The sequence below is a fragment of the Anser anser genome (genome assembly GCF_964211835.1).
Source record: "Anser anser genome assembly, chromosome: 24".
Taxonomy (NCBI): domain Eukaryota; kingdom Metazoa; phylum Chordata; class Aves; order Anseriformes; family Anatidae; genus Anser; species Anser anser.
The window spans coordinates 5492107-5517873 of NC_139745.1; the positions used below are offsets into that span (position 1 = coordinate 5492107).

Genomic DNA, 25767 nt, shown 5'->3' on the forward strand with positions numbered 1-25767 from the left:
GTTGTGGTGGCAGTGCCCCCCAGCTCCCTGCTGACTTCAGGGGCACCAAGCTGTAAGACTCAAATGTAACCAAGGCACAAAATTTGCAAACAACAGGCAGGGTTATGACCAGATGAGTCATTTTGGTAGCCTAACCCAAACCGACTGATGCACATTATGCTGCCCATCAGGGCTGCTCAGCAATTACTAACGAGCAAAAGCTTCCAGGCTTGATTCTGCTCCATGCAGCTTGAGTTCAACCACCCAGGCTATGTTGTGAACACCCTGGTTAGTGCTTGAGATACAGAGTGATCACGTTCTGGCTCATCATCCACAGCCAGACCACACCTTTGGGGCTTCTCCTTTACCGTATGCTTTAACTGCGGAAGAACAATAAACAGTAGGTGCTTCTTGACTGCTTTAGCAATTGATACTTGGGGTGGGATACTTACAAAGGTCCCTCTAGCTCTTCCTCTCTCATTTGGACCTGTGAATTCTTTAGTCCCCAGCCGGGACTTGTCAAAGCCTGTGGAGCTTTCCTCTCTCTCCTCAGTCTCCTCTGGATATTCCTCTGCTTTGACTGAATGAGAGGACCGTGATGATGATGAGCTGGATCTGGATCTCTCACGCACCCTTCGGTGTTTCCTGTTTCAGTGATAGGAAATTAAGGTCAGGGGGACATCAACAGGCTTCATAACTTAGAAGTAACCTGCTTGCTACAGAATTATTTATCACTCCCCCATCAATGCAATGGTTTCATTCTCCTACTATGGAAAAGAAAAACCATATTAACAACTTAAAGTCAGCTACAACATGCACATCTAACACAGGTCCCAAGTCTTCTCTGGCACAACCTTGCTGCTTTTAAAGTGTTTATACCACCGACTATAAGATAAGCATGAATTTGAGACCAGTACTATTCCCTTCTCCTCTAGGTCTCCTTTCTAGGAAGAAGGCACTCACAGATACAATTTTAGTCAAATGGAAAAAATTACACTACTAGAAAAGGATTAAAATTAAAGAAAAGTCATTTAAACATTGCTGTTTTCTGTAACTGGAACAAGAAGAAAAAGTGACTCACCCATTCTGACATACGAAGCCTTCTCATTTACCTTTAACAGTTATTTAGCGTTTCAGACAGATATAACGGTATCGAGAAGACACGCAGAGGAATAATTCACGCCACTGCAGCAGTTATGTCAACAGGCGTACAACTATATATACGTGATGTTGTCTCCAACTTTAATAGCAGAAATATGAAATGCAGAAGGAAATGGCTATTAGGTTTCCTACATACTTTTTCTTTGAGCCTTTGTGAGATTTCTCCGTTTTCTCAGTTGATCTTTCCCTTGAGTGACTTGAATCTCTCGAGTCCACTGATTCTCTGGATTTATCGCGTTTAAGATCTCTTTCCTTATGTTTTTTACGGCGTTCGATATCAAGGCGCAGGTCAACAGGGTCGTCCTTATATTTCCCTTCAGCCTACAAGTGCAGGGAAGGGGAGAGTTTAACACAAAGATTTACAGCGCACTACTTCAGCACCATTACTTTGCTACTGACTGCACAGACTTCTGGAGAACAGGAATTTATCTGAATGCTAATCAATACTTAATCCATTTTAAGATGTAAAATAATGCACAGATTTCAATTTTCCTACATCAAAAGCACTGTTTTTAACTTTTAATTTCTTTTAAACAGCATTAGCACAGCCTGGTAATAGGTAGGGAGAAATACAGAGGCTGACACTTATTGTATACACCACAGCCAGTGAGGTGAGAACAACTTGGAAATCTAATCCATCTGATTGTGTGTCAGGCATTTTTGGCATGCTGCAGTTCTAGCAGCCATTTGTCACCGAACAGCAACACGCTCACTACCCTGCTGACATATCATCTAGCAGCATGGAAGGAATTTTTAATCACCAGGTCTGAAAACTTGAGAAGCAAAAGGTGTCTCCAAGTGGCAAACAGCTAAGACAGTGATTGCTAATCAAAGAGTTAAGAGACAGAGGCCACCAAAATGCAGTGATCAAGGTTCTTTGGAGGAATATCAGCATCCCACTGATCTTTAACACATCCATTAAGAAGATCTGTTCTGTGGCAGGTATCACCTACAGCACTGCTTGCCCCTTAACCAGAAGGCACCACGTGAAAGATGCCAAGAAGTCACCACAGATGGCACGTGTTTCTCCACATAAGCCCAACAAATCTACTAATGCCAGCTACCTGGCATTCACAAAGAAAAAAAAGCTGAAAAACCAAAACTAGATTTTTACTTTTAAATAGCTAACTAAAAAAAAAAATCCACTTATGCTTGAGTTCTATTGAAATTGCTGCTTAAATAATTTTCTCTAGAAAATGTCAAGTTGTGTTACTGTGTATATTTTAAGACCCATGACTCTTCGATGAACTTCTGCTCTGACTGCACACACGAGCAGCAAATTGACAGTGGCTGTGGTTTTGACAAACATTTAACAGTGGTTCTTTAGTGGGAAGCCTGTGCACAATGCTGCTAGCAACATACAGCCTCCACTGTTGCGTCCAGAGATTGCTACTTCATTTACACATTTACACTTCATTTACTTATCTTGGGAACTGTATTACTTGATATGCAACATAAATCAGATTAATCGTCTTGAATTAAATACAAAAGGATTAGTAATTCTCTAGCTATTAAATTTTTTACTTACATGAGTTTCTAAACAGTTTTTTGTTTAAATAAAAATGTCAAATAACGCAGGAGTGGGAGCAGACGTTTTGTTTTGGTTTTGGTTTTTTTTGCTCTTCTACTTTCCCCAGGCAAAGAGCTTTAATTTCTACTCTGAGAATAAAACTGCTCCCAACACGATGGATGACAGATAAGTGACAAAATCAGCAGCAGCTCCCTTATGTGGTACAGCAAACACCTATTTGGGTTTGTGAGGGCACGTCTGTTTCACGGAAGGCTGGCGAGCTGTTTGGAAACCACGTTTATAATACACTCTGCCAAGCTGATGCTCAGAGTTCAGGCCCATCAAATCCATCTCACCATCGTCCATGTCAAGCCACAAGTGTGTTTGGAAAAAATCGAAAACAAATATGAAACAAGTAAGGTTTCAGCAGGACTGTTTAAAATCTCTTCAACGTTCAACGTAAATATGTATGAAGGTGAATAAACAAAGTTTAAAATCCCAAACATTAAGTTAAGCCACTTTAATGATCGTTTACAGTACGTGCGATGGCTTAACATTGATCTACTCAGAAAAGCTAGCACACTAAATTCCAAATGGTCTGGATCTACTCAAACAGGTGCTGAATGTTAAAGTAACAGCAATCAACAGAAATGGTACAGTAAGTTGTTAGAACAAAATTTATAATCTGCTTAATAGTGTATCTTGTTTAGATAAGTATTTAGTTTTACTTTCCTCTTTTTGACATGCATGTCTTTTTGAAAACATGGTTGGAAATATCGCATGTATACAATTGATTTAATAATACTTACAAGCAGAAAAATATCACAAAAAGTCTCTTCTCTCATCATGGGCACTTGTTCCAAAAATCCTCTCTTTTTTCTCAAGCTCACCTCAATTGACTTTGGGGTCATTTACCATAGTCTAACCACTTCACAAAGGTTGTTGATACATTTTTAATAAAAATTAACCCTTTGTAGTTCATTTTTAGAATTATGCCCATCCTTAAAAGAAAAACACAAACTTAAGTAGAGAGTAATTTAAACAAAAACATCACTGTTAAGTTCATGCCCAATGCACTCATTTTGTTGAATTAAACTAATCAGAGTAACAGTTCACCTTGAAGCCAGGATCTCTGGAGCTTTTCGTTTCCTCTTGAGAGAATCCATGTTTTCTAAAAGTACTGGGAGAAATATCTATCCTCCTAAAAGAAAGATAAGAGTCATCTTACAAACAAGATTAAGTTTTTACATCAAATGTCACTTAAAAGCAGACTGTCCAATGTTTCCAAATCTATTTAAAACTCCTCATTTTTTCCGTTTTTGCTGAAGCTACTTTACAGCAACTTAAGGTTCACGAATAGGTCTGTTGATGTCAAGCTATTTTTCAATAAATAACTGTCCAAGCACTCCTTCAGCTGTAGACAAAAGGACTGAGAAAAATATAAGGAAGAATGCAACATGGTAAAACATAAATGCAAGTCTTTTTGAAACCAGAACTTTATAACATTATGAAAATGCCTATAAACGATACACGATCAAACTTTTTTTTAAAAAAAAGTTTTCATATTCCCATATGCTTACCCAGTAACATTAGCAAGCTGCTGCAAGTCCATCTAAAAAATATTAAGTCTAAAATGTAAGGAATTCAAACGATTGACTAAGACATCCCCTCTCCTCTTCCACCAGGACATCACTTCTGTCCTTCAAGGATTTACTCACTAACTTCCTTTGTCTTGTCAAAGGCTGGGTAGGAGACTAGACACAACTCTAACACGCAAGCCATACTGCACGACTTTCTTAACTAGGTACAGATCCACCCATTCTCTCCTATTCTTGAATTACTCCAGAATGACTCCAGTTTAAGAGAAGGAAACATGAAATCCCCCCGCAATGCCACCAACCTGTGAATTTCAGGGCTCTTTTTGTTTTTAGCTGCATCTTGTTCCATTCCTTTCTTTAGGTATTTGGTAAAGCGTTCATTCAGTGTCATTCCTGACGATCCAAAGTGATGCTCTGTGGGGTGGTTGAGCAAACGTCACAATATTAATACCATTTTTGTAAACAGAAAGAGCACATCAGTCCCACAGCTTGGTCAAATTCAGTTGCAGGACACATGAAGCACACACATGAGCAACTCTACACTGCTGACAAATTTCAATTTCACTCTTGAAATTAACAATTCACTCAGGTAACTTACTCTTGAAATTAATGGCATGTGACCACACTTTACAGACATGATTTAGGTAAATATAAACAAATCAACAGAATATACAAATTCTAAATCACAGTCTCCCTGAATATTGTTCAGGTAAAAGTGAGAACACCTCTTCTGCCTTTCCAGAAGAATTTTTTTTAATGTAAATGGCGAGGTGGGTGTGCAGGTAACTGGTACTTGCAAGGCTGTCTCTGGATAAAGCTAGACTTTTAGGCTGTTCAATGAAACAGAGCTCAAAACTGGCGAATGTAGAAAGTTATCAGGATGGTTTGGGGTGTTGGAGTAGGTGATGTACGAGCAGAGGGGAAGTGGTGTCTCTCTCTTTTCTTCAAAATTCAACTGGACACAACACAATGCAACCTGATCCAACCTGCATGCTAGCTCTGCTTTGAGCAGGAGGCTGAGCTAGGCTCCAGGAATCACCTCCAACTAAATAATTCCATGACTACATGATCATCAGCTGCTATCCTCATCTATCGCATATCTGCTGGAGAACAGCTCTCTGAGCATTAACCAGAGTACATGAAAATCACTTGTTTGGGCAAGGAGGGGGGGAGTGAACCTTCATCTGAGGATACAGGGACTTTGACCCACCTCTTACGTGATGGACTATAGTCACTATGTGTTGAGCAAACAGTTCAGAAGGACTTCGCTGAGACTGAGCAGACTGAATATGATGAAAAATAGAACGAAATTCTTGCTCTTTTTTGTTGCTATGCACAAGGTCACGACACAGCTTGCGTTCCTGAGCCAGTATGCCACTTGGACTAGAGAAAACAGACGACATGAAGTAGAACAAGGGAAGCAGTTTGTTTCAGAAGATCAAAGTAGAAGAATTTTTATATAATACTATGAAGTAATGTAGTAACATTAAATTGCACAAGCTAATTGCTTATTTAAATATCTTTAAAATACACTAATCTAAGTTACTGTACTAATTCAGATCACTTGTTGCTCTGTACTTGGAGGGCTGCAGAGATATTAAACCCTGACAGCTATGAAACACAAGCTCATTCCCACCCCACTAGCTGGCTATAATCCTCTGCTACTGTTCCTAAATTCGAGATTAACCTCTAACATCCCACGTGGTATATTAACATTTACTGGCTACTGCTGTACAAACGTGCTTTCTGGAGCAACTTTTTATTGCCTTAAGATTTCTTGAAACAATGCCTAAGTGGCTGTCAGAGCTTCCTAGAGTTTCAGTAATGCTACGTTAAGAATAAGCGTAAATGCTCTCCACAAGAAATGTCATTTAAGCAGCACTGTAGTTCTACTGTATCACAAACTTCTAGAAGCAAGAAGTCACCAAGTACTTGACTCTTTCCAGAGGCTGGTGCAGCATAAAAACTGATGTAGAAACATTTACAATCTGAAATGAATCTAGTTGGAAAAAAAACGAGAAGTTTTTTAACCTCTGTGCTACACATTATCTGCAAACTGGCAACCCCTCCAACCTCCTGCCACACAAAGGGATCCCATAAGTGTTCTAAGGCCAGAAAAAATTTCATCTCTAACACTGAAAAAATAGAAATTGTGATACGGTATTACGTAGCCTTCCTCAGATCTGAGGAACGTAAGATCTCAAGAAGACAAACAGGCAGCCAAAATTACTATTTAACCTGCCCAAAACTATAGCAAATACACACCGTGCAAGATCTTCGTCAAAGGAATCCATTCGAATATTGACCTGGGCCTCACGAGTAATGGAAAAGGAGGATTTGCCAGGAGCTAGCCCATCTCCTTTCGTTGCTGGCTTTTCCTTTACCTCTGAAGTCTTCCTTGGTGGTGGGGAAGAACTTTTTTCCTGGCTTGTTTTGTAAGTGGTGACTCTAAAATTCTTTTCAGGAACAAAGCCCCTGTGACCTGATTCAGCTCTCTTGGATGCTGGCCTCTCTTCTTTTTTTGATCTTTCAGAATAGCTTTCCTCCTCTGCTTCATCAGATTTCCTTTGCTTCTCCTTTCCAGGTGGCAAGAACACCACGCCTTCCCATTTTCCTTGCCTCTCCTCTTCCTGACTTTTACTTGATGTCGCTACCACTTTAGACATAAATTTGGGCTCATCATCAAACTCCGAATCTTTTCGGCCCTTTGCCTTATCCTTCTTTTCCTGCTCATCCGTTTCCTCTTTGCCATAGTGACTTTCCTTGTGGAACTCTGGTGCCTTTAGCTTGTCAAAGTCATCCCGGAACTTGTAGCGCTTGGGCGACTGACTGCCACGGTATCCCTTCTCAGAGTCTGCTTTGGATGCATAGGAATCAGATTTTGCCTTTCCATCTGTTGATCCCAACTCAGAGAAATTCCCTTTTTCTTTAGGTTTTTCCTTTTCAACATTTGTTACTTTCTGCTCTTTGTCTTTCCCATTCTCAGTCTTCTGCTCTTCCAGATACCTGTTCACAGAAGAGACATTACAACAGTTCTCTTAGTAAAAATCAAAGAGGTTAATACTTCAGTGGAAAGCAGTCAAATCTTAGAGAACACAGATATGCATGTACAAAAGATTGTCTCTAGGCCCTAAATAACTAAAATGTAACGCAGATTTCTCGGCCTGGATTTTAGACTTTTACTTCTCAATAAATTCAATAAATGTAGAAGAAAATGGATATGCATAACTGATGAAATGAGGCTTAAAAGCAAGTAAAAAACACACTTACCCACAGATTCATTTTAAGGAAAATAGTAGCATCTTACCCAATCAGTTTATTTACTTACAAACCTGCTTCAGGAGAACAACACATCAAAACTTTCAAACTGGGCTGTTCTGCTTTAAACAACACACTGGAAATAAAAGCCTCAAAAGCTACTTCAAATTTTGGATGCAAGTTTCATAGGTAAGCTAAATATTTCATGACAGACTGTAAATACAAATAAAAAGCAAAAAGGTTAACAGTGAGGAATTTTGCTGGGAGAAGACAAAACATTTAGTAAGAACAACAATTTATCATAAGCTAGTTTCAAGCATCAGAACTAGGTTTTAAAGCAATCATTAAGCAAAACCCTAGCTTTAGGGAGAAAGCAGTAATGCTCAAGGACGTTAATTCAATGCTCTGAAAAGCCCAAACCAGAGTTTTGTGGGTTTTTTTTTTTCCTTTTTAAAGTTCATACATCCTTGATATAGGATAGTCCGAAATAACTTTAAAAAGAATAAACTTAAAGCACCTGTGAATGCTGCCGTATCTTTTAAAAGAAAGCACCACCTTAAGGCAGAAATCACAGTGGACTAACCCAGCAAACACAGACGTGGTAAATCGAGTCCTTCCCTATAGAAGGTTGTGTCTTAATCAGTGATGACTTCGGTGCTTGCCTCTTAATTTCCGTGATGACTTCGGTGTTCATCATACCACCCACATACACAGGCACAAGCTTCAGAACTACAACTGCCCTCGGCTGCTTGCAGCAGGCCATGCAGCAAGATTTACATTAGATATTATAAAATCAAAGTAATTGAAGAATACACTACTTAAAAAATCTTTAACCGAAAAGTAAATTACTTAAAAATGCAAGTTTCCAGTGCATGCTGTTAGGCTGCTAGAAAATCTCACTAGGCACATCTTCATTTCAAGTGTTCGTGCACTATAAACAGTTTTGCGGGGAACTAACAACTGCTAGCACTAGCCAAGTTAAATCAGAAAACAAGCCCCAACTTCCTGCACCACGGGGCTAGGTCTGCTTTTTGTTCCACCACCGAGGCTGTACCATGCCCACAGCTACCTAGCACCCTGCACACACGGGCACCTTGTTCCAGCTGGAGCCCGCAGACAGGCTGAGAACTGCTGCAGTGCTCGTGGGGACGCCTACACATGCGAGCTGGCTTGTCAAAACACCCTGCCACAGAGAGAAACGCGTCACTTGCCTCTTTGAGAAGGCTCCTCCTCCGGGAGCTGTGGTTTCCTCCTTCTGAGAGGTACTGTAAATTGAACCGATTGGCGTTGGACTTTTGCACACAGGGCTCTTCCTCGTCGGACTCAAGCCTGCCGAGCCATGGTCAAACGGACTCTGGTGAGAGCCCGCCTGAAAGGAGGTGCTGCTTTGCAAAGAAGAGCTCAGCTGCGACGGGTTGGAAAGCGGAGGGCTCGACTTCTGCAACGGACTCGGCCGAGGAGAACGACGCCTCACCACAACCGACTGGAGAGGGCTTTTTAACGCAGGACTGCGTTCCCTCGGGCTAAGCTCAGGCGCGGCAGCTCGTGACGCCGAACCTGTCCCATAGGTGCTCATATCTTGCCATGGTTTTGATCCCTCAGATGCCTTGACGTCTTGAGCTGCCGCTCCCGAAAACGGCTGCTCCTTAGAATCATCCCCTTGATTATCTCCTGCAGCCTGAGATGCTCGGGCATCCTTGGAAGATGACTTCTTCTCCTTTCCAGACTTACGCTTGGAAGACTCAACTCGGCTATGATTTGAGGAAGACCGAGAAGAGGAAGACCTCCTTGACCGATCAGAAGATGACTTATCGGAATTTCTAGAATGACTTCTGGACCTTGGTGAAGGAGACCTCCTCTTGGGTGAACGAGAGCGTGACCTCCCTCTACGAGGGCTATACGCTTGGCGGTAATTTTGCCAGTTAGACCTGTAATTGCCATATCCTCCTCGGTTATACTGGCCCCATGGATAAAACCCTCGGTTTCGGCCACGAAAATAATACGGTCTCCTGTATCCTCTGTTATGACCTCTGAAATCACGGTTCTGATAGACTCTTGGATGGTTCCTTTCTCTGTTATGAGATGGAGAATATGATCTTGAACGAGACCTAGAACTGATAAAAAGGAAAAAAAGTATTTTAAAGTTTATTCTTAACTTTTTATTTGAAGCCTTATCTTCCCTCTCCCATGTCCCTCAGTTCTCAAATACTTTTGAAATTGATGATCAAGATGAAATCCCACTTCTGTGCCAGGTAAGTTAAACAAATTGCAACACCTCAGCACGAGGAGAGCAGGAGGGGTGCAGATGGCACACTGCTCTGTAGGTCAAGTTTCAAAAGGTGAGCCAGTTGCCACAATTTGGAAGCTGGAACTCCAAACGAGCAGGACTGCAGAGGGAGGCAGCCACTCTCCAGCCCGATGCCACGAGATGGCGCCGTCCAGCACTGCCTCCGCTCACAGAATGAAAGCGCCGGCTGTTCGTATAAAGAACAGAACTGAATCCAAGACAAGCAAAAACCCTGTGAGATGACTGATTGAAAGGACAAAACGTTAAGGGATAATTGTTTCAACAGTCTCTCCCGCTAAAATGTTGGAACTGCTGCTGTGTAACTGCTCAGAAGACGCAGTGTAGCTCAGGTTTAAGTGCCAGCTTTAGAACAAGTATTTCCCAGCTGCTGGAAAAACACAAAACTCTGTTTAATGTTTGAGATTTTAGCAAATTGTGCTTTTAAAGTAGAGAAAGTGTCCAAACTAGTAGAATTAAATAAGAAATATTTTTCAAAATGAAATTTAAGTACATAATATTTGTTCAAACTGTTTCCACACTCCCTTCCTATGTTAAAAGAGACCCATACAGACCCTATAAAACACACTCCAGTAGACACGTATGTCTACTACAGAGCAGCAATACACAACTCTCTGCTGCCCCCTCTCTGTTCACATCCCAAACCACCATGCACAAGGCAATGCAAAGCTGCCATTAGAAGTCCCAAAACATTGAAGTACATGCAGGCAGTAAGAAATGTATTTTATTTCTATTTTTTCCACCTATCAAATACATTACAGTCATTGCTATCAAACAAATTAATGATAATTTAAGCACCGGCTTCATCTATTACCTCAAACAACCAGAAAGCCTATGCAACTTACCTGAGACACCTCCTCATTCAAATCATAACGATAGGGAGGAAAAGCACAGAAACAGACAGCAAGAACAATTTATACGGAATCCTAGTCACAAGCAATGAGAACACTCCCGTTTTCAGAAAATTGCTGCATTTGTTACTAATTACCAGCCAGGGACCTGTTGTATGCTGCTTCCAAAATCTATTCTATCATTTCAGAGAGGTTTACAGCAAGAAACTTTCATTCCAAAAGCTGCAGAGACTATTTACAAGAAATCCCTTTAAAAAATACAGTAAGTTCTACGCAAAATAAATGCCACCAGTAATGATAATTCTCCCAACTTTGCTACCCCCTGTAGCTAAGCAGCTAACACTCTGCTCCAGCTCTAAAGCACGCACCATTTTGCAATAGTTAAAAATGAAAAAGTCATCAAGAAAGCAAGAAACAGTAGGCAGACTCCGACAGAGCAATGCAACTTAGAGAAAACAGTAAGCTTCCAGAAGAAAGAGTAAAATACTTTTCACGACGTATGCTCAGGTACACAGTAAGAGATTTTTATGCCACGACACCATGTTAGACCTACCTCAGAGAATATCCTAATGCCATACAAGATGACTTGCCTGTACTAAGCCCCTCCATATTGATTCTTTTCCAAAAAAAAAAGTTATTTACAAAGCAGAAGCAGACTCAGCAGCAGCACAGAGGAAACAATCATGTTTGTACAGGGTGCCTTTGTTTTCAACTGTCAAAGTTCCTTCACAGCAAGGCAGATAATCCAAAATGACAACGTATTTTCCAGCATTCCAGCTTCCTTCTGCGAAGAACTTGGTTCGACTGAAGTCTCCGCCTCTAACTTAGTTTTGTCATGTCCTCCTCTCTCCAACTGGATGTTTATTATGGCCTCTGTATTTTAAAAATCTCTTTAATTGTTAACAGTTGCATGTGTTTACAGACTAATGATTTTCAGAATAAGTGTTATTCATTCGAGATCACTGAAAAAGCAGCTGAACATCATTATACCCAGTCCAACTAGAACGTCTTTGCCAGATACAGCTAAATGCTCAGCTAAAAGAAAAGGAAAAAAGCAGATATCCCGATAGCCAGGGAAGGAACGAGCCTTTAACTGGCCAGATCAGAATCAATTCAGGGAAGTAAGAACAACAATTACTATGCACATTAGTGATTTCTCAAAGTTAACTGCAATGAAATTAACTTCTACTTTGTCCAACCAGAACTAGAATTTTGTTTTTACTGACTCCTGTACATTGACAGGAGGGGCAGGGAAATAGCAACACAAAAATTGCCCCTACCTTTCACAGCAGTGTCTGTTAATTGACATTAAGACTCGCCTGGATTCATTTTCAAGAGAGAAAGCATGCAACATCTGCAAAGGCCCCTCAAGCCTGGGATCAATTACATTAAAAGCTTAAAAAAGCCCAAGATGTTTAACAAAACAAAGGAGCATGCTTTGTTACAAACCTTTCCAACTCTCCTTCCCTGCTCTATGGAACCCACACTCAAACTCTCTCGCTCAGAGGAGTAACGCCCGTCTGATCAACAGCATTTCAAATCTGCTAAAATTATTCTGTGTACACAGGTTGTCAGTCATGATGAAATGCCAAGTTTTTTTGTACTTTGCCCTGCTTTGGCAATTTCAAAACATCATCATTAACCACGGCCACCCTTTAATACAGGAAACTAGAACTTCACAGAGATTGCATGTGGTTAGACTATTGTGCTTTTCCTAATGCTAACACGTTACATATAGCAGTAATTAAGAACTGCAGAAGAACGCAGAAAAACACCTTTTGGCATGGGCTTCTATCAATATCTTTTAGGAAGAGGGAAAGTACAGACGTCTTCTCTTACAGCCTTGCGTAAAATGGCTGCACCAACTTCACTGCAGACTGCATCCCTGACAAAATTAGCTATGCTAACAAATCCACTTTCTGATGTAACTGTGCTGTACCTGCTAGCACTCTTATTAGGGGAAGGAGATCTAAAAAGAAAAGTAAAATTGCTGTTCACCAAAGACTTGCTACAGGGACCAGATTACGAGTTCAAGCGACTTGGCAATGCTAAGAACTAGTCCAAATTTCTTGTCCTAGTCCACTGAAAATACTTCAAAACAGTACAGGTTGGCAGGAAACAACCTAAGACACAGGACATTATCTGTCCTTAGAATCTAATCAAAGGCTTTATATAGAAAAGGACTAAGTGACAAACCACCTGAACAGGATGGAGGAAAAAACACAGCCACACCCACAGACTTCAGAGCTGCACACACTTACCTAAGCCTGCGTTTTCTTGACCGTGAGACAGAACGAGAACGCGAGCGAGATTTGGAGAAGGAACGTGAGCGAGATCTTGATCCGGATCTTGAACGAGAAGAACGGGATCCAGACTTTGATTTGTTGGTTTTAGACATCTTTGCAAGCACCTGTCAGTTACACCTAAAGGAAACAGCGAAATAATCTTTGAAAAATGAAGTCACATTGTAGACCTGAAAGAACAGGCAACATCTGGCAGTCTGAAGAAATAAAATAAAGCTTATCTGCCAACCTCTCTCATCCCCCAGACTCTCCTGTAATTTTTGGAAGGAATCACAAACAAAAACAATAATCCAAGATAAATTAATAACCCTGTTTCCACAGATCTGTCTAGCTATGAACACTCAGGTTAAATCCAAGACGTGTCCTGTCTGTGCAGTTCACGCAGTTGCTGTGCTCAGTGCATCATCCAGCGGGGAGTTGTAGTGCAGCCAAAATAATTTAATGTCCTTCCAAATATTCGCAGAGTTATTCAAATACTAAAGATAGAAGGTAATACCTTGTAGTATTAAGTGACTCAAAGTAGCTACCACATAAGAATTATCTGTGTTATTTTCAGGAATGTAACCAGGTACAGGTTCAAGAGTCCCTTAAGAGGTGATTTTAGGGCATACACTCTGACCAGATAGTCCTTTCAGTTACACGACTATCTGATCTGTCAGCTTGTAAGCAAAACTTTGTATCGAGATGCAAGATTTTCTAAAGGACTTTCATCACCTCTTACCTTCAGGGAAAGAAAAACATTCAGGAATATTCAGGACAGAAAAACCCACAATAATTGTTAACATAAAGGGCCGGAGCATATGGTTTACATTTGAAGGTCGGGACAAATCTTGATAGGATTAAAACTGCTGTGTTTCTTTCAACTGGTCAGATTTTTTTGTCAGGGAGCTTCCGACAGGGGCCTTCACAAACTTTCCCTGCACGGTACGAACAACCACATTTTGTGACCTCCTTTCCACGAAGGGCTGGGAGCAAACCTAACATACCAGAGTGACAGATCAGAAGAGCTCGTGCCATTTCTGTTCTGCACTTGCAGTGCTTTGAAACTGTAGTAATAGCTGACCTATTTAATTTCTGTATCCAGCCACAAACAAAATTCCTTACAACTCAAAAGTTGATCGTGCTGCGAAACACGCTCCAGCTTCAGATTCCCCATTGGTTTCAGTTTAGTTCCGCAGCTGAAATGGAAAAGGCTTTGGCCCCTGGCTTGGAGGAGAGGAAGGGAACTGTGCTCCCTCCCCTCAGGTTACGTTCCCAGGCTCTATTTCCCTTCCTAGAAGCAGGAGGGAGCAGCAGCAGGTGGGAAGGGGAGCCATGCTACTGATAGCTGCTGTCTGGATCCTCAGCTATTCCACACCAGTGGGCAGGGTCAAGATCTGAACTCTGCAATTCCACAGGCAGTGGAGCTGAGAAGAAAACCTGCTCACATTAACCACGTTTCATTTACAAATGTTAAATAAATTGCTTCTGCTGTTAACAGGCCACCAACTTCACCCCACCACCTGAATTACTTCCTTCACGTGAAGGGAAGCAAGACTACTAGATGACCATAGCTTCATCACAGAACGCAATTTTTGCATGAAAAGCAAGTGATGGTTTTGGACAGGTTTCAGCAGGTGCTTCCCTCTTAGCACGTTGCTCTCTAAGCAGACTGAAATCCCATCAGGACACCCAACACCGCGCTGTGGCGTGGCGAGAGCTCTTGCTGTTTCCGTTGGCTTGGATTATACAACAGCGCAAGCACTTGGCGAGTTGTATCACTACCTGAAAACTAACACCAAAAAAAAATATATAATCCCTCACACTTCAAGGAGATCAATGCACTAACCCAACCAACCTCCTCACCATGTAAATCCCAGGTCCAGCACAGAGGAGCAGACAAATTCCTGGCTAGACAGGAGCACTGCTTTCAGCAGCAGGGCAGTTTGATGAGGGTAAGGCAATCGGGAAGCAAAAGAGCTGAGCTACAGTCCAGCGTGCACTGCATGTGGTACCATCACCAAATCATAAACAGAGGTCCCATCAAAACCCTTCATCCCCTTCCTGAAGTTGCTTACTTCTGTGCTGATGAATCAGACCAAGGAACTGATCCAGCAGCAAAACAAATTAAAATTAAAAAAAAAAAAAGACATTAGTTCATTAGAAAAACAAAGCACAGAGCGGAGAGAAGCAATGGATTGGCTTTCCAGGAAGCACCACGAAACGTTTATATTTACATGGCAGACAGGAACATCCTTTCATAAACCTTTGCAGTTTAAATCTCTTCCAAGAAATTACATTAGCAAAAAGTCCCAAAGTTAGGGAAATGTTGCATACGTAATTTGGACAAAGGGGGGAAAATGGTGTAATGACAGGTTTACAGTTCTGCTTGTATATACACATGTACAACAGTAAAATTCTGGTTACTGAAAAAAACCACTTTATCCTGACTTATCATTGAAAGGGGATCTGTAGACAGCTTCATTCATGTTTTGGAACTTTATATATAATGCATGAAAAACGATACTTCAGGAGAAGAAAACTCTCCATAGCTTCCAGATTACAATTTAACATATTTTTGGTTTCTCAGGAAACATCCCCAGGGCTAGCAAGCGATCCTCGTAATTCTGCAGAGCGTGTTTTAGGGTTGGACCGATCGTCATACGTACTTGACCGTGTTTGATTCATTTCTCTGCAGATCCGTCCGACTGCAATCTGAGTCAGGCAAGCAGTCAGAACCAACTCTCACATGAAGCAACCCCCACATGAGCTACATGGAGGCTGCCAGTAACACCGCGAGGAAATCTGATCTCAATTTTAAATCGGTGCACTAAAAGGCGACTTGCTATTATATTTTGTTCTCTTATTTAAGATTTGTCACCTACCCCCCTCTCAAAGACATCATTGGCAGGTCACTAAGACTTCCTATAACGTGAAACATTGTTTTTTTGTTCGTTTCCCTCCAACAGATTTTGCCAGAATCTGTTCCAAATCAGCCTCCACTACGTTATCCCAGCTCCAGGTAGAGGCAGCACGCCTAGAAAAGATTTAAGCGTCTTTGTTTTTCCAGGTGCAATGTAATAAATCCAGAGGTGGAATTTTAGGTTCTCTGATCAAACAGAAACTACAACTGCGACTGTATTAATAAAAATATATTACTGAATAAACATAACACATGCTTAACTAAGAGCTGGCTTTTTATCAGTGCCTATTTAGTTCTAGTACGTTATCAGCACTTCAGTTTTAATCACGATACATCCTCCTCTCAAATAACTTAAGGAATCTCAGAATACATATGAGAGCCCCAAAAGATCATTTAGTAAAAATCTATCCAGTGTTTTTAATGTACACCTTCCCATGGCAATCAGGGTTCTCAGAACAGACTGAAATTAGACGGCTTTACTGAACCTAAGCGGCATCTCTCCTGTCACCGGATCCCTGGTGGAGACGCAGTCGTTGGACAGCTGCGATACACACTCTGAAAGCACAAAGGCAAGCTGCTGATACCATGCACGCTACACAACTACAGTCATGGCAAAGCGAGCCCAGTATCTGCCGGAGAGAAACAGCAGCTCCTACGTGCAGTGCAGCTATGGAAAAGAAACCCGAGCTGTCACGGTTTCAGGTATACCACTGCAAAAATCACCCTCGGAGCCTGACAGTTCCCAGTTCAATCTACTACAGGTTCCTGATGCAAAAATAAATAAAATTCCTAGCTTTATCAGAAGCAGCTAGGGAGGCTGAATTTTAGCTGGCAAGCCTTATCACAAGGAAGTAGAACAGCTCTGCAATCCAATCACACTCACTGAATATTGCTGGATTCCACCAGCACGCTGCCTGGCTCTCTGCTACGCGAGCTGCAGCTGCCCTGTCCTCCCCCTCACCCTCCACCCCTTCCCCTCACCCTCCACCCCCCTTCCCAGGCACGGCAGGCAGCAACTGCACTCCATCAATCTCACACCTCCGCCGAGCAGAGACGCCTGGCAGACCTGGGCACCGAAGTGCCAGCCGTGGTTTGCGCGCCCACTCTTTCAGGATACGCTTTGTGTGATTATTCCGTCCTACAGTGCCGCAGCAAAGTCAGAAGAGAAAAACAAGTAAAGACTTTGCTTCTACTTCTGGCCCTGACAGCAGACTTCTCCGCTTCTGGGTTCAGGCAGATGTAGGGCACTTTACCAGCATAAGAAAGGAGGGACAGAGCACTGCGACTCGCAGCAGCCCGCAGAACAACTCGCCTCACTGACGGCAACATTCCTGACTTCAAGATGCTCGAGGTCAAGCTGGTTTGGACTTCGCCTGAGCCTTAACTGGTATTTAGTATTATTTAACTGGTATTTAGAAAACATCGAGGAATGATAAAAGCGTGGTAATGCCAAAAACATGGTGAAAAGGTCTGTTGGAAAGGAGTCACTACACATTCATTCCTTCAAAGGGATGATAGTTCCAGTGTTAAGTGAAGAGCTGCTGTCATGAGCTCATTAAATTGCCCTTTTCAATACACTTTTGAGAAACCACGACCCCAAAGCAGTCCCTGTGAAAGCTGTGACTGTCTGTGGCTCTGAGATCATGTAAGAATCTGCTCATTTAAGTAAGCAGAAGTCCGTAGCCTCTGCTGCCCTAGGAGAGAATAAAATAACACTGTTCAAATCCATGAGATCATTGAAAACTGAAGATCAATAGTAGCTGTGACGGTCCAGAGTTTATGCCGAGTTACTTTAATTATTTAAATGGCTAAAAAGCATCTCAAATCCTAAAGTGAACAAAGAGGCAGGAGGAAAACAAACTGCCAAAAGCTGAGCATCTGTGAAGCAAACACCCTGCAACGCTCACTCCCCGCATTCTAGAACGGGAGGAAGGCGGCCCTGCTCTGGGAACGAGGAGAGGATTGCAAAGACGAGATCTGTGTTAGCTGAGCACTGAATTGGTATCAACAATTTGCAGCAAAAAGGACTGATGAATTGCAACCGGAAAAAAAAGAGGGGATTCTATTACTAGAATTTTATCCCTTTTTTTTTACCTCCTTTTTTAAAATAGAGACATTCAGCTATGTAAACACGACTGATTGAGCACTTCTCTCTGTATCCATTTTAAGGAAATTCCAGTGGACTGACTTGTTTTCACTTTCAGTTGCTCTACACAGCCAAATTACATATATGGTTACCAAATGCTCCGACGACTGCCAAGGCGCTTTGAGGAACAGCACAATGCCGATCACGGGGGCAGCTGCTAGGAAATAGGGCCATACTTCATCACGGGCTGGTACTTTCCAGAAGTGGGAAGCTTGTTTTTATTTCTAAGATCATGTTACACGTTCTCGTTCTCCCCTTTCACTGTACTAACAAAGCTATACCCATTCCACTAAAGTATTTTAACATCATTCCACAGAAGAAAGTTTGCAGAAAAAAAAAAAAGATTTAATGTTGCCTGTTCTATTAAGGGAGAAAAAAAAATGCACCAGGGGAAATCAACAAGCACTACCACTGCTACAGCAAAGTTCACTCCTATGCATGGTCATTTTTCAGGGAAAGAATGTATGAAAGGCCCATTTATAAATATTTCCTTTTAATTCACTAAATACATCTGTGGAAACAGCAACTTTTCCAAGGTCAGCTAGTCAAAAAACAGTCCAAAGCCAATCAAAAACCTAGCACACTAAACCAGAACATGGAAACAAAACAGAAGAAACAATGGTAATAGGAACAACTGAATAGCACGAAGATGATCTAAATTGCATCCCAAAATCATAAAACTGCTCCCAACTAAATCCTCTGGGGCTTTGATATAATAATGTCAGGGAAAAGCTACATTATAGAAGGAGATTACAAAACTATCCCACGAACTGTGTAATTTCAGGATGGCTTTCTATTAAATGACAGCCCTGAGGTTCAAGAACAAGCTACACTTCAACATAATACCAGCTCTAAGTTAATGTTATCAAGCCTGAATTCAATACGAGTTGAAATATTTTAATAGGCCAGTACCATTAGAATTTAGTTCTCACCACGGCTCCTCCTGGTTGTGTCTCTTCTGAGATAAATCATTTTCCAAGAAAAAGTACGTGGTTAGAGCTGACCTGACAAAGCACAGCAGAAGTGGCTTGCAGCCCACAATTACAGCTATGTTATATTGCACAAAGAGCTAAATACCGTCCAAAAACTTAACACACAATTTTTTTTATTATTATTTTTTAAATAGTTCCCCTAAATACCAACAGTAAATACCAACATCTACAGTCATGCAATTACAGAGGTGCAGAAAGGGAGAACTGCTCCCTCCAACCTTGGGCTAGCTTGACAACTGTTTTTAGAGTAGACATGATCCACTTTAAGTCACAATTTTAAAGCTGAGCCTCTTTAACTAACAAGAGGTGTAAGTCCTCAGAAGGTCCCAAAATAGACCTTAAAAGTATCACTTGCTTTAAGCTCTTTAAGAGTCTTTACAGTTTACTTTGATCCGCAGCACTTACTAGCCAAACACTAGCGTGGTACATGCGGTACATGTGCCAAAAGCTCCCTTGCCTTAGAAGTTATTTTTAATCTTTGCCAATTTTCAAAAGGATGATTAATTCCTAACATGAGGTAATTACTACTAGAATAGAAACCAAGTTTCTATGCTCAATCGGGAACCAAGAGGTTAAACAAACCAAGCATTGGAGTCACTTCATCTCCCCTATGTTAACACTGCAGTTGTAAACATACTGTGGCACACGTTTAGTCCTTCTAAGAATTAATGATTTACTTACTGAAATAAAATATGTTCAGCTCCTAAACAAAAAAAATTGTTCTGAAAGAATCTATTCTTATAAAACCTGCTAAGAATTACCCTGATGTTACAGAGACACCTGTAAATGAAGCAAAGCTGACCAGCGAAGGCAGCAGGGGCTGCTCACTTACCTTACACCTTTTAGGTTTTTCCACTGAGCGTGACGCTGTGCCCCCAAAGCCATGCACACAGCCTCATTCAGCTCACAGGGGGATGCAGCTGTGCAAAGCATCAGAAGATAAAGCGTGCCTGGTCCTGAGAGGGGACTACAGCAGAAGCGTTTACACAGTGCTATGGAGACTCCTCATTAGCAACCTGCTCCAACAGCGCTCACATTTCCTTCCTGCTCCCAGCTCCTGAGTTGCCTGCCCATGGCACCGACTTCACCTCTACCTTTAAAGGGACACGATTGCTCCTGCTGACACGCAGAGGGCTTCCAGATGGAGAACCAGCAGCCTGGAATCCTCTGACAAAATTTCTTAAAGTTTGGCGGCTATTTCAAGAATTAAAGTTTGCCTTCTCCATTTCTAAATCTTTGCTGCAACCCATCATAACGCTCAAAGAGAGAAAAATTGGAATAGAGAACGCTCCTACCAAGCCACTTCAATGGACTTTGCCCGAAGACAAGCTTTTGTCATGAAACGGTGTCAGAGATGTTAATGTTTTACCAGTTTTATGTCTTCTGACAGAATTCAAAACGAGCTCTCAACTCCGCTCCAAGCAATGGAAAAAATGCACTGTCAAGTCTACTGCTGCTAGCCACCTCCACTGCCTACCTAGGCTTCAGAATCGGATTATTCAGAACAGTTAAGTAGAAATTTTATGCTGCTTTTCAAGTGGCCACCGACTGAAACCAGTGCAATGCTTCAGCCAAAAAAAAAATTTAACCAATAAGGTTTAACATGCTGCACTCCCAGAATATAGGGGATATCGAGAGGTATATTCCAGAACAAGCAGTTTTACCACCTTTGAACATTTTATTTTCTATCGCATGCCTACCTGCTCAAGCAGATTCACACCTTGCACCCTTCAACAGTCAGTTTTTACTGTCTCAGCTTTGTAAGTTATGAAATCAGGAAACAAACCTGAAACGAGAAGAAAAGGCACTGAAGCACTTTTTATTTACATTCTTTTACTTACTGCTGTCAGTGATCAAAAGCAGTCTAGCTTCCGTAAGCTGACATTCAAATCTGTACCCAGAACGCTCACCGTTATCTTAAACATTTTAACAGAGCAGATGTAGTTGCAGAAGTTCACTGCCCATTTCACCACGAATTCTTTCACGGACTGTTTTGAAGAACATTGTTTCTAGACTCAAGCTTTCCAAATTCTACGTCTACTTCCTCCTCCTTTCTTCTGCCTGCCCCGCTCCTCATCCCATCCCCTCTTACATACATGCTAAGTTTTCATTCCATCTGCACAGCAGTACTGAAGCAGTTTCTCTCAGCTCGTTTGTACGGTCTTACTGGAGTCGGGACTCAGTATTTTCCCATGTCATTAAAGAGGACCCAGAAGCCAAAAGAAATAATTGCTTTCCTGACAAATTCATCCATCAGCATAGCACTGTCTTCAAAGGGTGCCACTAGTCCCTGTGAGCTGTCAGAGCTTTGACAGGTCAATAATTATATTTCAGTATTCCTCCGTGCACTGCTAGGGGGGTGTAAATTTTTTAAGGAGAAAACAACAGTAAACAGATCCTCATAAATGACTCCGTGCTATTAAACCCCTGAGCTACCAGCAGGAATGTCATTTGCTCTGTGTTCAACCACAAAATAAACCTGTTCAAAGATATACTTACAAAGATACACCATTCTGTTTATTTCCCTGAACAACAAAAGGTTTCAAAGGCTACCTGAAGATTACTCTTGCTCTGAAACGGCAACCAGGTCCTACTCTCATCCAAGAGGGAAGGTCGTATTCCAAGGCTTAGTGTCTTCTACACCACGTTTACCAACTTTGGGGGAACAAAATGAAAACATATCACTGACTTTTTAATGCTGTTGTGTTTGTCTTTAGGGTTAAAGAGAAAAAGCTTGCTTTCTGGGGAAAGGCCTCTAACATTCGGCCTTTTGCAGGGGATATTGGAAAAATTGGCTATAACCATTCTTTCTTGCTTTGTGATGAAAACACTTCATGTTTTCTGTTTTCATGTTTATTCCCCAAACAACATTACCACAAACTCCCGTTACGATACGCTGCGGATATTTGTCATCCAACTAAAGATTGGGCTGAATTATCTTCCGTAGAAGAATACGGTTTTCATCTTAGAGCACTACTACAATAAAAAAGAGAACCAAGACAACACACAACAACTAGGAGCTAACCTTTCTTCCAGATATGGAAAGAAAGGTAGGAAACGTGCTCAACGCTCGCTGCTCAAGCAGAAACCATAGCCCAGGAGTTTCATATCCCAGAACACTATAAAGAACATTTCTATATGCCAAGACGTGGGTCAAACGAAGAACATTTCTTGTTTTCACAATGCCTTTTTCCAGGAATTTGTTTCCTATTTCCAACTGGCCTGTGCTACTTTAATTACTGTCTTTTTCCATCCTCCACTCCTTCTTTGAAGTCTTTCAAGCAGCACTCATTATTATTTCAGACCTCTCGCAGATGTTAGAACAGAGCAGAACCACCAGAGCCCTGCACAGAGCGGTCATTTAGCAGGGTTACAGCTGAAATCTCTCCATCCTTGGCATGCCATTAGGGACTGCTAACACCACACGTTACCCCAGCCTGCCAGCGAAGAGGAAAACACAGCAGGTATGTCCCTGGAAGACGCACTTAAGTGTGTTACAGACAAAGTAGAAACACTTGGAAGATGTGGTAACAAGTGAAATGGTTTATGTACATACCTTAGAAAGGAGCACACCACTGCAAAATATGTTACTGCAGTTTCAGTTCATTACACAGTATTTACAAAACATTAAGTTGCAAATATTGAATATTTTGTAAGAGCTTTTGTATAAAGTCCTATAGAACTGCTGTAGGAAAACACAAATCTACTTGCTCCCTTCTGGCAAGCATTTAATGAAAAAAAATAGTTTATTTTGCTGTAAGACCCAACACAAACGAGACTACCTCATTAGTGAAAACATTCCTGCCTAGGCATCTTGTCATCCACTAGCACAAATGTTCAGTTCAGGAAGAAACAGCTGAACTGCTGCTTGATTTGCTCATAATAGCCTCCATTATCAGTGAATAATTAAAAAAAAAAATCTTTCAGCCAAGTCTACAATTCATAATCCTGAGCTCCAAGACACAAATGAGATTAGTTAATTCAACACAAAACAACAAAAAAATCCTACAAAACATCTCACACAGTCTACTTTGCAGAAAACAGCAATCCTCCAGAAATACCCTTATGAAAACACTCACAGAACCACCTAGTAAGTTAGTTTCATTTTCTACAAAAGCAAGCTTTTTACCATTTGGATCAGACATTTGAAAGGCGTTCCTCCATTTAAACTGCAGTAGCCTTTGTCCCAGCCAAAAAGCTCCCTCTTTGCAAGTTTAAAATCCCAGAAGGTAAAAATTATGGATTGCTCACGGACCCTATTTCCCAATCTGCACTCTGGGAAGATAGCAGGACTGGAAAATGTTGAAATGAACAGAAAAGTCAGCCCTGTGTTCTTTTTGAAGTGAAACAATAAATCAGCTGTTTGTGAACTTAAACAATAGCAATTACTGAAATCCACGCCTAACAGAGGCAGAAAATCTGACCGAGCAATTAAAAACGCAGTCGTATACATGATCTTGTAATTTACAGCCCTGAGAACACACCGAAGTGGTGATTTTTGATCTATCTATCCCCCAGGGAAGTTGAAGAGGTAAGCGGCATCTGTGGATGTCAGGAGAGTTGGCCAAGAGCAGTGCTGTAAGGACTACCAAATGTTAGTTAACATACAGTGACACAAGTTAGGAAACTCAAAGAAGCGTTGAATAAAACTCAACAACCGCCAGCGTCTCTTCAAACGCATTTCAGCACGGTCTCATTTCAATTTAATGCCTGGCTGCAGAATGCGAGCTGCACTGTCCGATACCAAATTGCGCTCTGAACACCGAATGATACCAACGAGAACAAACTGGTTAAATAAGCAAACATGAGCTGCTGGGCTAATGTAAAAACCACACCGAAAATAAATTTGTAATAAATTCGGTGCTCAGCACTTCCCCTTGCACTCAGACTCCCTACTCTCAGTAAAAGCACCCTAATGCCCGTGTCAAATCAGAGCAACGTCGTTTATTAGACACGTATCTGGCAAAGAATGAGTTTTTATTTTCTTCGGCAAGTGCTCCAAAGGGTTATTTTTCATCCCGTGCATTAATTCGCCGCAGTCCCCGCAGCACTTGGCTCTTGCACCTGTCGAGGCTGCTCACAGCTGAGGGGCAGCTCGCACAGCAGCACGCAGCCACAACACCCCAAAACCCCCAAAAACTAGTGAGAGGACATGTGGCACCTCCAATTCCCGTGGATCCTCCAGCCCGAGCAGATGAAAGTTTGCCTGGACTGCAGAAAGCCACTCCAGCAGCAGCAGCACTGGCTTCGCAGCCCACTTGGGACAGGAGGATTTATCTGGCGCTCCCTTCTAACCAGCCATTAACCACGGTCACCCCCCTCCGTGGAAATCAGCGTTAATACTCGGTGTCAGCCATGTTTTATTGCTGAACCAAAACCACATTGCTCTTAACGATGAAATCTGAGCTAAAAATCGCAGTCCTAATCTCAGTGCAAGAAACCAGATCTGGAAGTTTTATCAAAGAGCAAATAAAACATGACCACAGCAGTTCTGGCTACCAAGGTGCCTAGAGTAGGTTAAAAGATGAAAATAATATTCCTAAATGAGTCATGTTTGACAAATATCAATATATTGAAGCAAATTATCTCCTGTTCTCAAAGAGCCGTCCAAAAGCACGACAGATTAACCTTGCTACGCTACACCTGCTCACCAGCAAGCTGGGCACTGAAGTTGCACAAGTTTCTTAAAAAAAGAACTTAAAAGTGAAAAAAGTTGCAGGTATCTGGACATCAGAGCACACAAGAAGTGCCGGGGTAACACACAGAGTACAGAAGGCACACTCTGACTTCACTAGCTCAGGTATCAAAGTCTAATAACCTCCCTTTCTACTCGATTCTTCCTCGTCCAGCCAAGGCTTGGTCTTGCAGCAAACATTAAGCAGGCCCTCGACATCAACAGAACGCTCAGGGGACAGGAGAATGAGCCACCTGCACGGCTCCCACTGCCGCCCCGGCGGACTGCAAATTAAAACGCCATTTCTAATCACGCAGTTCAAGTTTCATTAAGGTAACGAGCAGAAGAGCGATTCCTCTTCCTACAGCAAGTATCCAGGGTATGTTTTCAGGAGATGAATGTCAGAAGTCAAGCTAAAGCCTGCAAGTACACCTACCAACCTCCCCAGCGAAAATTTTCCTGGACAACACTGCTAAAACGAAAAACAAAACAACTCAAAACAGTGTGTTCTACTTCAATACATGCCAAACACGCTTCGGGGGAAAAAAGTTCCGATTATTCTGCCATGGCAAGCGAAGCCTCAGTTTGTCAATAGCTGTTCCAATTTCTCTCCACTCTATCTGCTTTCAAAATTAAGATTTTCCTTAAAGTATGCCTGGGCTTTCAGACAATTAAACTAATATTTTAAAAAGCTTGGCATTAAGTTTCAGCGCTGCTTTCAGATAATTAAAAGCAGATTCTATAGAATGGCTGGAAGATTATTTACAGGTTCTTCCAGAAAGGACAGATTCTGCAGATTGCTGTACTGAACAATCCCATTCCAAATAATCTGACCAGCTGTAAACTGGTGACTAATTCTGACATTAGTTACTTGGCTAAGAACTGTTTTAGGCATCCTTGAGCTTAAAGTCTTCTGTTTTTATTCAGATTGTTTAGTGACATGGAGCTCAATGCAAACATATCCAAGAAAAAGCTGATTAGAAATCAGCATGCATGTTTTTGTAACAGAAGTCAGGCAGCTGGATTTCCTGTTAAACACGGGAAAAAAAAATCTATAGTAAAAAGGGAAAAACCTTTCAACAGCTTTC

The 25767-nt window shown here is 41.6% G+C and overlaps 1 protein-coding gene across 7 annotated transcripts in view; it reads right to left on the minus strand.

The window, feature by feature from the left end:
• The window catches only part of THRAP3 (thyroid hormone receptor associated protein 3), a 34182-nt gene that overhangs the window by 2644 nt on the left and 5771 nt on the right, over positions 1 to 25767 (minus strand). For 2 of the 7 annotated variants that reach the window (XM_083810357.1, XM_083810354.1), the window contains exons 3-11: positions 20706 to 20791; positions 12924 to 13085; positions 8718 to 9620; positions 6514 to 7254; positions 5459 to 5631; positions 4551 to 4662; positions 3767 to 3851; positions 1277 to 1461; positions 432 to 624 (exon numbers count right to left, since the gene is read on the minus strand). In XM_083810357.1, the coding sequence (XP_083666483.1) occupies positions 432 to 624; positions 1277 to 1461; positions 3767 to 3851; positions 4551 to 4662; positions 5459 to 5631; positions 6514 to 7254; positions 8718 to 9620; positions 12924 to 13060 (2529 nt within the window). In that variant the 5' untranslated portion in view covers positions 13061 to 13085; positions 20706 to 20791. Of the gene's footprint in view, positions 1 to 431; positions 625 to 1060; positions 1462 to 3766; positions 3852 to 4550; positions 4663 to 5458; positions 5632 to 6513; positions 7255 to 8717; positions 9621 to 12923; positions 13086 to 19837; positions 20397 to 20705; positions 20792 to 25767 lie in introns of those variants that run through there. The other 5 variants (XM_083810358.1, XM_083810355.1, XR_014575200.1 and 2 more) reach the window with 4 other exon arrangements.